General features: G+C 39.0%; 2 protein-coding genes across 5 annotated transcripts; both read right to left on the reverse strand.

The window, feature by feature from the left end:
- Positions 1-211: 211 nt before the first annotated feature.
- Positions 212-1,193, reverse strand: LOC147608612 (uncharacterized). Of its 2 annotated transcripts, none has more exons than XM_086789304.1 (2): positions 1,148-1,193; positions 212-883 (listed from the first exon to the last, which is right to left on the reverse strand). In XM_086789304.1, the coding sequence occupies exon 2, from the start codon at positions 862-864 to the stop codon at positions 331-333; it is 534 nt and encodes a 177-aa protein (XP_086645430.1). In that variant the 5' UTR covers positions 865-883; positions 1,148-1,193; the 3' UTR covers positions 212-330. The 2 variants fall into 2 exon arrangements, with proteins under 2 accessions (XP_086645430.1, XP_086645431.1); XM_086789305.1 differs by lacking the exon at positions 1,148-1,193 and adding an exon at positions 1,024-1,041.
- Positions 1,194-9,381: 8,188 nt separating this feature from the next.
- Positions 9,382-10,422, reverse strand: LOC147608613 (uncharacterized). 3 transcript variants are annotated; one of them, XM_086789335.1, is made up of 2 exons: positions 10,398-10,422; positions 9,382-9,969 (listed from the first exon to the last, which is right to left on the reverse strand). In XM_086789335.1, exon 2 carries the CDS (start codon positions 9,948-9,950, stop codon positions 9,417-9,419), a length of 534 nt encoding a protein of 177 aa, XP_086645461.1. In that variant the 5' UTR covers positions 9,951-9,969; positions 10,398-10,422; the 3' UTR covers positions 9,382-9,416. The 3 variants fall into 3 exon arrangements, with proteins under 3 accessions (XP_086645461.1, XP_086645462.1, XP_086645459.1); XM_086789336.1 differs by lacking the exon at positions 10,398-10,422 and adding an exon at positions 10,240-10,308; XM_086789333.1 differs by lacking the exon at positions 10,398-10,422 and adding an exon at positions 10,108-10,161.
- Between the last annotated feature and the right edge of the window lie 3,182 nt (positions 10,423-13,604).

The raw sequence follows: 13,604 nt of genomic DNA on the forward strand, positions 1-13,604 counted from the left end.
AAGGAGAACCAAAGGTAGTAAGAATATCACTAGATCTTTAATTTGAGATTTGTGAAAGTGTATTGGCCCAAGCACGGCGCTTCTTCTTGTCAATGAGCATAATTAAACAAGTGAAACTGGCCCTTCGTCTTGTCAATGAGCATAATCTAACACGTGAAACTAACAAGCTAACCACCCACTCATCCAAAAAGAAACAGATAATGCAACGATAGAAAAAGAAACAGATAATGCAAAGATAGATAGAGAGTCATGGATGGCGTGACGCCTCTCCATTATTATTTATACATGCATGCATGCATGTTCCGTACTACTTACTCTACGTCAGAGGGCTCATTCCCGGGCCACTGGATGCTGGGGATGGATGATCTTGCCCTTCCAGATGCCCGGGCCACTGCATGCTGGGACGGAGGGGATGATCTTGCCCATCCAGATGCACAGCGTCTTGCCGTCTTTCTTATCCTTGAAGATAATAGTGTCCAAGATTCTGCTGCTGGCGCTGGTGCCGGCGGGCGAGAGCTCATACCATGACACATCACATGTTGGACTCATGATCAGCAAGCCATCACCAGAGCCGTTACCCTGAGCATTTAGGCCCGTGAAGATCGGGCCTCCCGTCGTCACCCATCTCCTCCGTATCCAGCCACGCGTCACACATCTCAGTATCCCGTTCGATATCGAGACATCCTCCCATCCAAACGAGACATCCTGCCATCCAAACGAGACATCCTCCCATCCAGCCTTCTGCAGCTCCTCTACCGCCAGCTCATGAACGCTTTTCTCATCCATCTTCTTGGCCTCAAAGGCCGAACGGAACTTCTCCAGAAGCACTTCATGAGAACCAACGCTGCCCGCCTCCACCTCCATATTGCTTCAACCCCACGCACTGCAAGCACAACACCACAAGAGGACCCATCAACACCAACATAATCTCTCTCTCTCTCTCTCTCTCACACACACGAGTTACACCTACCAACACCAACATATATTGTTAAACATGCTGTTTGAAGCACAACGGGCGCTTACCTCTCTCTCTCTGTCGCTCTCTCTCAAACAACACAAAAGGCCGGTTTGATGCTGAAACAAAGCTCTCGTTTATATATATATATATATATAGAGAGAGAGAGAGAGAGAGAGAGTCAACAGTGACCTGCACATTTGGTCGGTGGACATCGCAGAAGACCATACACCTCACGTCTCTGCACATTTGGTCGGTGCATATCTCAGAAGACCATAGACCTCACGTCTCTTGGTGAAATTAAGCTATGCGCACCAATGAAATTTATTTGGGAGTGTACCAGAGAGTACCTTGACCTTCACTGATGAAAACTCCCTGCGCAACAAAATCTATTTGGCCCAACTTTCAAAGTTGGGAAAGGCTTTTTGAAACCTTCTCCAGTGTCTTCATTTTCCAGATGAAATGTCACTCAAAGCAATCAATCAGTGGCCAAAAGAGCAATCCTCACACATGCCTTTGAGTTAATGCTCAGAACTCGGATAGTTGAACTACCGGAACATGGGTAAGATAACCATAAAAATATATATGCCTATCTAGGCTAATTATTTGCCCGTCCCATCTAGTACCAATACTAGTTCCTGTGTTGTTGCTGCTGCTGCCCCTACCATTAGGGGTCGGAGGAGGTAATCTAAAACATGATATATTGAATTAAGAAAGATATGCACAAATGATTAACATAAGAAGAAGCTTCTTTTCATTATATATTTTGATTAAGTCCGAGGTCATTTGAAACATCATGATATTTAAGAAAAAAATGCACAAATCATTGAGATAAAAGAGCCTTTTCACGATACATTTTACAAAATTTTGCAACGGCTTGTGACCGATGTTCATTGATGCTGATGTTTGATGGGACCACCAGAGCCTTGAATTCATGAAAATGGTTTTTGAAGGCGGCATCATATTCTTGCACATCTATCGTGTCTAGTCCCATGTAATTCATGTCTATAAGAAGAAACTCTAAATAAGAAGGGAAGAAAGTGTAGCAATTTGCAAATGTCTCCCTCCAAGTAGTTTGAGTATGTTGGCATTATAATCAATTTTTCTCAATCTAAGATATGGAAAATATACAAAGGGGCATTGGCTTTCCATTCTAACTCTCGCAACCCCCGCCTCTGTCACTTTTTTTAATGGAAAACTGTGTATCTCTTCTACTAGTTGAATTTTTGAGCTCTTTATATTAATGATGATTGCATTACTAAACCACGTAAGCACATATGATACCCATAAATTGGGGCCTACCTAGTGGAATTTAGTATTGTGGATCCTTGGCAAAAATTAATAAATCAAACTCCCAAATGAAATTATTTTCTTTCATTTCAAATATGCAATTCGACTAAGCATTCTCAAGATCACCTCTATGATGTCTCCAATTCCAACATAGTTAAGTGCAGCAATTATGGATCCACACACTAAAGTACCATAATTTCAAGATCTTTGATTCAATCTGGGTATGGAGTTGAAGAAACCACACAAATATTTGATAAAAAGGAAACAGGCAAAATAACAGTCCTAACAAGCATACAAAATGTTGTTCCAAAATTATAGTCCCAACAAGTACAAAATATGTTGTTTCAAAATTTCATTTAGAGAAGAATAAAGCAAATAAAAGATCAATAACCAAGTGCAAAAACAAGAACAAAACTCCCCCCCATTGCGGATGCCAGTTCTCGTCGCTCTACGAGTGTCATAATACATGGTGCTACTACTGAACATCGTGTGTGCAACACTCAAAATGACAAACAACCGTTATATAAGCAATATCTTTGTATCGTTTAAGCCATGTTGCATCATTTAAGCAACATTGTTTGCATGGCATAAACGACGCATGCCATCGCATAAAGAAGGTTCATTTTAAAAATAAATAATATGATGTGTTAAACGGGCAACGCTTAAGCAATGCCCAATGTCTCTTTTACCTGATTAAAAACTGGCGTAATAGTGCAAGAGTTCTCTCTATCTCTCTCACATATACACACTAAAGTACTCCTCTCTCTATCTCTCTCACATATACACACTAAAGTACTCCTCTCTCTCTCGCTCTCTCTAGAGAATAGGATGAGTTGCAATCAACATTAATAGCAAATGTGTCCAATACATTGGTTGTTATTAAGAAACCACCAAGCAAAGAAGAGTTCTTTCTTAAAAAAAGTACATTGACTACTACTCTCATGAATTATACTCAGAAAGTGCCCATTACTAAGATCACCAAAGTTATGCAAGTTTCCAGGCATTCCTTGACATCCCAAAAAATAGTGTGCAGTCTCGGATAAATGATGGTGACCACTCATTCTCATTGGAATCATGCTCAAGGCTTCCTTGTTACAATGCCATAACGGATGAAATCAAATAACTTGTTTAATCCTTTTGGAAATCTGAAACATGTGTCTCCCTTATTAACAAGAAAGATGTCTGCAGAAAAAGAATCGAACAAAACTATTACATCAAGCATCCGGTCCATCTTCTCGATTAGCCTCAAGTACATGAACCTTGTTTACTATAGTTACATGTGCTAACTATCATAGTACATTTACTGTTGATAAATGGCATACTTGCATACTAGTTATTAATGCTAACTATGACACATGCCTACTAGTTAGGAAACTTGCCAGTTATACTAACTAACATGCATGCATGCTAGCTAGAATAATAAATAATGATAAGTAACATACCTGCATGCTTGTTATTAATGCTAACTATGACACATGCCTACTAGTTAGGTAACTCGCCAATTATACTAATTAACATGCATGCATGCTAGCTAGAATAATAAATAATGATAAGTAACATATCTGCATGCTTGTTATAGTATAGTTAGATGGTACGAATGAAAGAACTTAATCTTTCTCTGCTTGACTCATTAATGCTAGCTAGCATACATGTAAGCTCATTAGCACACTCATCAATGCTGATAAGCATACTTGACTACTTGTTAGAACACTGAATCATGTTAACTAGCATACCTTTATGCTAACTACCATACTTGCATGCTAACTAGTATAACTGCATGTTAATTAGCATGCTTGTTAGCATACCTGCATACTTTTGTTAAAACACTAAATCATGCTAACTATCATACTTGCATGTAAGTTGGCATATCTACATGCTAGTTAGCATAATTTCATGCTTGTTAGAACACTAAATCATGCTAACTACCATATATGCATGCTAATTAGCAAATTCATATTCTAACTATGGCATAATTGCATGTTAGTTGGCAATATACCTACATGCTAGGTAGCATATTCCATACTTGTTAGAACACTAAATCATGCTAGTTACCAAACCTGAATGCTAATTAGCACATTCAACATTACATTGCAAAGCGTTTGGTCTTGGATTGTGTGGTTAGAAAGCATGTCAAAGAAGGTAGTAACATCAATCACATGGAGTAGTTCGAACTTCTTTAGCAAATGTATTTAATCCCAAAGGTGTCATCTCAACTATATATTTTTAAATTGACATTAAAAATAATATCTACTTATATGGTTCAAAAGGTTTGTGTTTTGTGTAGATTCAATGAATGGTTAGAGAATCTCAGAATGAAGGACAAGTGCACAAGGAATCAAATCAAGCATCCTAGATTTAAAAAGATAATGTGCCTTTAATTTTTTTTAATGGAAGTTGATTTAAGATAGAAAGATAATGTCCTTATGATTTTTTTTCATGGAAGCCGATTTGAGACACAAAGATGCTATGCATTCAAAATGTCTACAAAAGATCTTATATCTAGGGTTAACCATATGTAGTGCATTGGAGATGGTGATCTGAAGAGATCTTGGGTTTGTTTTGACTATGTTCATTGAGTACAAGGATGGACAACTGTTAAGGATTATTCGAAGTTGACAGTGCATTTTACCAACCTTCTTAAGGGTAAAAATAAGAAGTCTAATTCTCCAATTGAGTGGAATGAGAAGCTATAGGAAAATTTTGATACTTTGAAATATAAAGTTCCATATGCTCCTATGTTAGCCTTAGCAGATCGTAGTAGGGCTTACATTGTAGAGAGTGATGCTAGTGATTTTGCGATAGGCACAACTTTGTTCGAGGATGGGAAGCTTGTGGCCTTCGAGAGTAAGAAACTCAACGATGCACAGACTAGACACCTAGTTCAGGAGAAAGATTTGTATGCAATTATTTATGCTTTAAAGGCATGAATACAGTATCTCTACGTGTCTCAATTTATAGTCTTGATAGATCATCAGTGTTTGCAGATTATTTATGATCAACCAAACTTGAAAGGTAGAAAGGCAAGATGGGCTGAATTGATGCAGGACTTTGATTTCATAATTAAATATAGAAAAGGTAGCTTGAATAGAATTGCTCATGCATTGAGTCGAATTGTTGAAGTTAATGACCTTAGCTTCACAGAAATTACTTCTAACTTGTATGATTCACTCAAGGGAAAATACAATACATATTTTTTTTAATAGAAAATATTAGAATTTGGCAAAATTAAGTTTTAACCCTGAGGTAGATCAAAACCTTGGGAATCAAGGAAAAGCCAACCAATTTTTTATTCAAAATGGTCTTTTATTCTGAAATGATAAGGTTTGCATACCGGATGTGCCAAAAATTAAATTGAGGATCCTATTTGAGTGTCATGATGCACCATCGAGAGGGGGATATAGCGTACCTTGGCTTTGGTTAGAAGGACTTTTTATTGGCCCAAAAATTCTTCTTTGAGTAGACTGCTTATTCCTAACTATGTCACACCACAGAAAGTACAAACCAGTGCGATGCAACCCATGGTTACAGCATCTCCTACACAAACCTCACATCTATCGTACATTCACTCTTGTTGAGTGTCTTTGAAGAAAGACATTTGAGCATGATATCATAGCAGCATGTATATCTATCCTTCACTTGACAAACAAGCAAGGGCTTCAAATACTCACATGAGCATAATTAAATATTGTAAAATCAGGATGAGCAGCTTTGAATTTTTGAAACAACTCAATCTACAAAATAAGAACAAAGCATCCATAAGCATGAATGAATAAGTCCACATTCATGGGTATACTAGTTGGTATGATTTACTATTCTAATTAGCATGCATGTATGCTAGTTAGCATACATGAGTGTGCTAACAATCATGCAAGTATGTTAAATAGAATGATTTACTATTCTAACTTGAATGTAGGTATGCGAGTTACCATGCAGTCATGCTAGTTAGCATTATGAATGCAAGTTACCATGCAGTCATGCTAGTTAGCATTATGAATGCGCTAATTAGAATGCAGGTATGGTAGTTAGCATAATTAAGTGTTCTAACAAGCATGCAACATGCTAACTAGTAAGCAAGTATTCTAACTAATAACATGTAGTTATGCTAGTTAGACTTATGATCTCTTGATTGAGACCTACAGCTACAGAAGCTGGAGATTCCTAAACAACAAGATCAATGAATGAAGAGGTTCTTTTTTTTTTTTTGCTTTGTAGAGACACCTCCAACCTTTATCACAAGGTTTTCAAAAGAAATCTCTTTATCCAAAATAATATATGGTTCTTATCCAACAATACTTGTTGACTCAATAGGCAAGAGCTTGCCCATCTCGCTAGATGCCAACTTTAATGTAAACACAACCATCCCAACTTTTTGAAGTAAACACAACCATGCCATGCTTGAATATCAACGAAATCTTTTCCATTGATAACCAAAAAATACCCATCTACTTGTTTTTTAATCAGTTCATTCTCGAACCTCCCAACCAAAATGTACAATAAAACAGATGCCATAATGTGAAAGTACCATAGAATAACAAATAAAAGCTTGATAAAACACTAAACACAACAAAAAAGAACATAATCAACCAATGAAACCCCCCAAAAAGGTAAAAATTATAAACAAACATGTGAAAGAGAGAATATTGTAAGAAAACAAAAAAACAAATCAATACTATGATCTATTGCTTAATGTATCACGATTTTAAAGTGTAAACCAGAAGACAAAATCTCATAAAGTTTTAAATATATAAAAATAATATTTTATATAAGAGAACTATAAATAAAAATAATCTCTATAATTTAATATAAACATAAATCATGAATTAAATTACTGAATATAAAATCTATTTCTAGATTTTATCATAATGAACTAATAATAATTTATATATTATTAACTAATCATTAAATTTAACATTTAATAAATTATCTTTACCTTTTATATAATTTTAATTAATTAATTAAATATACTAATTTATTTATTTATTTATTTTACTATTACTATTTGTTAATTTTTCAACTATTAGTCTTTCCCTACCTCTCTCTCTCTCTCTCTCTCTCTCTCCCCCCCTAATTTTCCTCTCAATCTCTCTTTTTTTCTCTCTCCTTCTTTACCTCTTTCTCTATGTCCCTCACTCTCTCTCTCCAAAACCTATCTCCCCCCCTCCCCATGATAGGGTGCTGACACCCTATCATAGGAGGAGGAAGAGGGTGGGCTCTCCCTAATCCCTCCTTTCCTACCTCTCTCTCACTCACTCTCTCTTCCCTCCCTCTCTCTCTCTCTTTCTTCTAGATCTATCTCCCTGGCACCATATCATGGGAGGAGGGAGATCAGGCTCACCCTAGGTTATCTCCCCCCCTCCCATGATAGGGCACCTGCTCTCTTTCATGGGAGGGGGGAAAGGCGAGCTCTCCCTACTATATATATATATATATATATATATATATGTCCCCTTCCCCACATCTCCCTCTCCCTCTCCCTCTCCTGAATTTATATCCCCCCTAATGATAGGGTGTTGTCAGCGCCCTATCATGGGAGGAGGAAGAGGGTGGGATCATCCTAATCTCTATCCCTACCTCTATGTCACTTTCTCTCCTTCCCTACCTCTATGTAAATTTCTCTCCTTCCCTACCCTCTCTCTTCTCTTTCTCTCTCTCTCTCTCTCTCTCTCTCTCTCCCTCTTTTGAATCTTTCTTCCCCCTCCATGATAGGGCGTCAACGCCCTATCATGGAGAAAAGCAGGGGGAGACTCGCCTCTCTCTCTCTCTCTCTCTCTCTCTCTCTCTCTCTCGGGGGTGCGAGCAGGAGAGCGTAGTTGAGGAGGGGGAAAGAGAGAGATTACGACGAGTCCCCCACGAACTAATGCATGACATTTGAGGTTAGTTTTCTCGAAATTTTCTATTTATCATGTTAGCTTTCAATAATAATACTCGTTTATGTGTATATTTCAAAATATACAATTAACACATTTATGCTTACGTGTGCCAGAACCAAGAGAGAGTAGAAGAAGAGAGAAGAGAATATGAGAAATTTAATAATTTGTCAACAACTCTCCTGAATCTCTTCCTCCATTGATGAAGAACAAGAAAATGCATAAGAGAGAGCTTGCAAGAACCAACAGAGAGAAAACAAGAGCGAAGAGGCACCTAAATCAACCCGTGAACTCTCCTCCAACTTTACCAACCTACTTTTGTCTTTCTTGATATAAAATTCGGAACACATCTTTTGTCAAAAGTTTAAAGACTTTATTTTTACAGCTAAGGAGTTCTAAAAAGCATCCTGAAACCTTTCAAAACTATGAAACACACACATAAAAGTGGCCATGGCAATCAAAGATTACTGACCCGCTAATATGCCATGCTAGTTTACAATAAAGCATATAAAAATGAGTATATTTGTAGGAAAAATGCTAAACATTTATCAATTTAGCACCAAAATTATGCCCAAAATAGGAGGTTATCATTCCTCCTTTTCTTAGACTTTGAGCATCCTCATGAACACTTTGCAAAGAAAGCTTTGCATTGGAATCAGCATCTCAAACATGTTGACAAAGAAACCACAAACACTCTATCACTTCTCTTTTCTCCAAGTTGGACCACCTCAATCGGCACCACCCATCCAAAACTCCAACACTTCTTTACACACCACACTCACACCATCTCCAACTCTTCAACTTCCTCTTTAACACCAAAACTTCTAAGGAAGTACCCTTTTATTTTGAAATGAATAAGGCAATACATCCCTCTAAACAAACCCAAATACGCCCCACCCTTACACTTATCAAAAGAGCATCATCCCCTTTGTTTGTCATCAGGGCACCTTCATCTGGAGCAGTTAGACATCACTACTATGTGGGTCATCACCCTGTTAATAATGCCTTGGCATCCATCTCTATTCACCATGGAGAGCGTTCAGGCTTATCTATAATTCTGTTAGAGAAGGCTAATATTGTAGCATGAAACAAGTGAAACTGGCCCTTCTTCTTGTCAATGAGCATAATCAAACAGGTGAAACTAACAAGCTAACCACCCACTCACCCAAAAAGAAACAGATAATGCAACGATAGAAAAAGAAACAGATAATGCAAAGATAGATAGAGAGTCATGGATGGCGTGACGCCTCTCCATTATTATTTATGCATGCATGTTCCGTACTACTTACTCTACGTCAGAGGGCTCATTCCCGGGCCACTGGATGCTGGGGATGGATGATCTTGCCCTTCCAGATGCCCGGGCCACTGCATGCTGGGACGGAGGGGATGATCTTGCCCATCCAGATGCACAGCGTCTTGCCGTCTTTCTTATCCTTGAAGATAATAGTGTCCAAGATTCTGCTGCTGGCGCTGGTGCCGGCGGGCGAGAGCTCATACCATGACACATCACATGTTGGACTCATGATCAGCAAGCCATCACCAGAGCCGTTACCCTGAGCATTTAGGCCCGTGAAGATCGGGCCTCCCGTCGTCACCCATCTCCTCCGTATCCAGCCACGCGTCACACATCTCAGTATCCCGTTCGATATCGAGACATCCTCCCATCCAAACGAGACATCCTGCCATCCAAACGAGACATCCTCCCATCCAGCCTTCTGCAGCTCCTCTACCGCCAGCTCATGAAGGCTTTTCTCATCCATCTTCTTGGCCTCAAAGGCCGAACGGAACTTCTCCAGAAGCACTTCATGAGAACCAACGCTGCCCGCCTCCACCTCCATATTGCTTCAACCCCACGCACTGCAAGCACAACACCACAAGAGGACCCATCAACACCAACATAATCTCTCTCTCTCTCTCTCACACACACACGAGTTACACCTACCAACACCAACATATATTGTTAAACATGCTGTTTGAAGCACAACGGGCGCTTACCTCTCTCTCTCTGTCGCTCTCTCTCAAACAACACAAAAGGCCGGTTTGATGCTGAAACAAAGCTCTCGTTTATATATATATATATATACAGAGAGAGAGAGAGAGAGAGAGAGAGAGAGAGTCAACAGTGACCTGCACATTTGGTCGGTGGACATCGCAGAAGACCATACACCTCACGTCTCTGCACATTTGGTCGGTGCATATCTTAGAAGACCATAGACCTCACGTCTCTTGGTGAAATTAAGCTATGCGCACCAATGAAATTTATTTGGGAGTGTACCAGAAAGTACCTTGGCCTTCACTGATGAAAACTCCTTGCGCAACAAAATCTATTTGGCCCAACTTTCAAAGTTGGGAAAGGCTTTTTGAAACCTTCTCCAGTGTCTTCATTTTCCAGATGAAATGTCACTCAAAGCAATCAATCAGTGGCCAAAAGAGCAATCCTCACACATGCCTTTGAGTTAATGCTCAGAACTCGGATAGTTGAACTACCGGAACATGGGTAAGATAACCATAAAAATATATATGCCTATCTAGGCTAATTATTTGCCCGTCCCGGATGGGTTAAGGATCTAGTACCTATACTAGTTGTGTAGCCAGGATGACATGATGTGAACATAAACCTCATATGCTGATAAGACGAGAAATCAAACCTCTAACGGGAAGAGAAATCAAACCTCTGACATGTAGTCAGGATGACATGACGAGAATGTAAACCAACCTCGTAAGATGACGGGACAAGAAATCAAACCTCTGACATGTAGTCAGGATGACATGACGTAAACATGAACCTCATAAGCTGACGGGACGAGAAATCAAACCTCTCGAGAAATATGCTCAACGGAATTTTTTGTTCGTTGCCATAGATTGAATTCCAAGACTTGACCACCATTATAGCCATTTAGACATGCATGGTTGCATTGTCGACCACAAAAGACATTGATAGACTTAAATAAACCTAGTCAATCTGATGAGCCAAAGCCAAGGCACAGTGCATCCAATGACCATGGCATCATGGATACAATCCATGGAAACGTAGTCAACCATCATTGATGAAACATGTAACCATCATCAAGGAACAACACCATGGCATCATGGATAAAATCCTTAGAAACACAATCAACCAATATAGATTAGCCAAGTGAACCAACATCAACGAAACATGTAGCTTGGAATGACCAACATCAACGAAACATGTAACCATCACCATGGAACAACGATCCATGGAAACGTAGTCAACCATCATCGATGAAACATGTAACCATCATCATGGAACATGTAACCATCATCATGGAACAACACCATGGCATCATGGATACAATCCATGGAAATGTAGTCAACCATCATCGATGAAACATGTAACCGTCATCATGGAACATTACCATGGCATCATGAACATTTTGACGAAAAAGCATCCATATGTATGCTTGAAAAATCATCATAAAACAGCACCATGGCATCATGGATCTTTTCCATGGGAACATAACCAATATCGATGAAATGTGTAACCATCACCATGGCATCATGGACATTTTGAGAAAACATGTAACCATCATCAGGGAAGGAAACCATAGTATCATGAGACAACACCAAAGCATTAATACAAAGGTAAACCAAGTCAATGGATGCACATTCCATCAATATGAAAGAAACAAGATGCATTTAAAAGCATCACAATCAATATGGGAGAAACAATTGACATACCTTTTCTTGAGGATTTAATATGAGAATCATACCTATAGGCTCCTCATCTGAAAAGTGAGATTTGAGTATCCTCCACGCACTTGATGGATACCTACCCATATAGCAGTTTTCATGATGGAGAACCAATGCTACCATTGTATGATGGAGATAAGGATTATGTCTCCACAAGATCTTCCTTAGGGTCACAAACTACTCCTGAATAGCTTCCATTAAAAGATGTCAAAATTAGCAGGTTTTGATAGCCATACAAACTCGACACCAAATGCAGGGTGAGAAAGGTAAAATTAGCGTGAACTTGTGTAAAATAGTAGTTATGCTCTCTCTAAGAGACGCTTGATAGTGGATTCATGTATGAATTTCAATACAATTTCTCATAGTTAATGCAAAACAAACTATAAAATAGAGAACTTATCTCGTCATAATTCAAACTCTCCTACTGTTGTCGGCACCTAGTGCCTTCGCAAAATATCAAGGCCATGGTTAGCATAGATTTTCAGATTGATTTAGTTGAAAAAATATGTCAAGCTGCAATGTATATATGATCAAGAAACCATCAGAAGTGAAATCATAGATTATCATATTGATTGAGTTGAAAAAATGATGAATATGTCAAGCTACAATGTATACATGATCAAGAAACCATAAGAAGTGAAGATAGCAGCATTGCGTGTAAGAGTTAGTTTTCACAACATAAACCATCAAAAGTGATCACAAAAGAGGACTTAGCTATTTGTTGATGAAGAGATTTGTTTGACGATTAAGAGATTTGCATGACGATGAAGGCTCCATAGTTTAAGATCTTGCTTTAGTAGGTTGAAGAATGGAAGTATGCTCCCACTTGAACGGCTCCGTAACACTGGGTACCCAAAGATCATCAACTCAAAAAGCTGTCACCTTATTTTTCAATGGAACAAGACCCTTCTACCTTTGGCGCTCCTAGCAAACCTTCACGTTATTTATGTGTCTCTACTCATACGGCTGAATATGTATGCTCATCTCTCAGCGTTAGTTATGCTTCCCTGCTCAACGCATCTCTACTCATACGGCTAAATATGTATGCTCATCTCTAAGCGTTAGGTGTGCTTCTCTGCTCATACGGCTGAATATTGATACTGCACTGTGCTTACAACTTCATACTTCTCTGCTCATCCATTCTCTATAAGGCTATCCATTGCTAAAGAAATTATAAGATTCATGTGCTGCTGCTGTACATGAACCAAAGATGGGATGCAAACTGTTGGCTATATATAGAGACATATATAGAATGTCTCTATACATAGCCAACACAAACTTCTCAATCCGAAATAAGCACTAAGAAGCAAGAAAGCAACAATACATGTCATGCTTGTCCGAAATAAGCACTAAGAAGATAAAGCTAAATCAGACGGTGCAGTTTGGCTAACTCTGCAAGGATCATGCTCACTCTATCTCGGCTGCAAAGTAGTGCTCTTTCGCACTCTATTTCTGTTGCACCTTTGTTCCTTGCTCTATCACTGCTGCACCTTGCCTCTGCATGCAACCATGCACTCACGATTGGGCCTCATGCAGCCATGCACTCACGAGTGGGCCTCTCTATGCAAGCTGCACACGCATGTAGCCTTCTCTGCAACGCATGCAGCCTTCTCTGCATACTCTATAGAAACAAGTCACATAGAGGGCCGCTAGATGGCGATTAGGAACATGCTCTGAGCAACGTAATCCGAGGCTACGACTAATTACATGCATAGAGCTAATTACATGCATGCACCAAATAAAGCCGTACTTACATGCATAATCCACTCAAAACAGGTGAT

Source organism: Cibotium barometz, chromosome 53, assembly GCF_041138505.1.
Source record: "Cibotium barometz isolate CiBa-2024 chromosome 53, ASM4113850v1, whole genome shotgun sequence".
Lineage (NCBI taxonomy): Eukaryota > Viridiplantae > Streptophyta > Polypodiopsida > Cyatheales > Cibotiaceae > Cibotium > Cibotium barometz.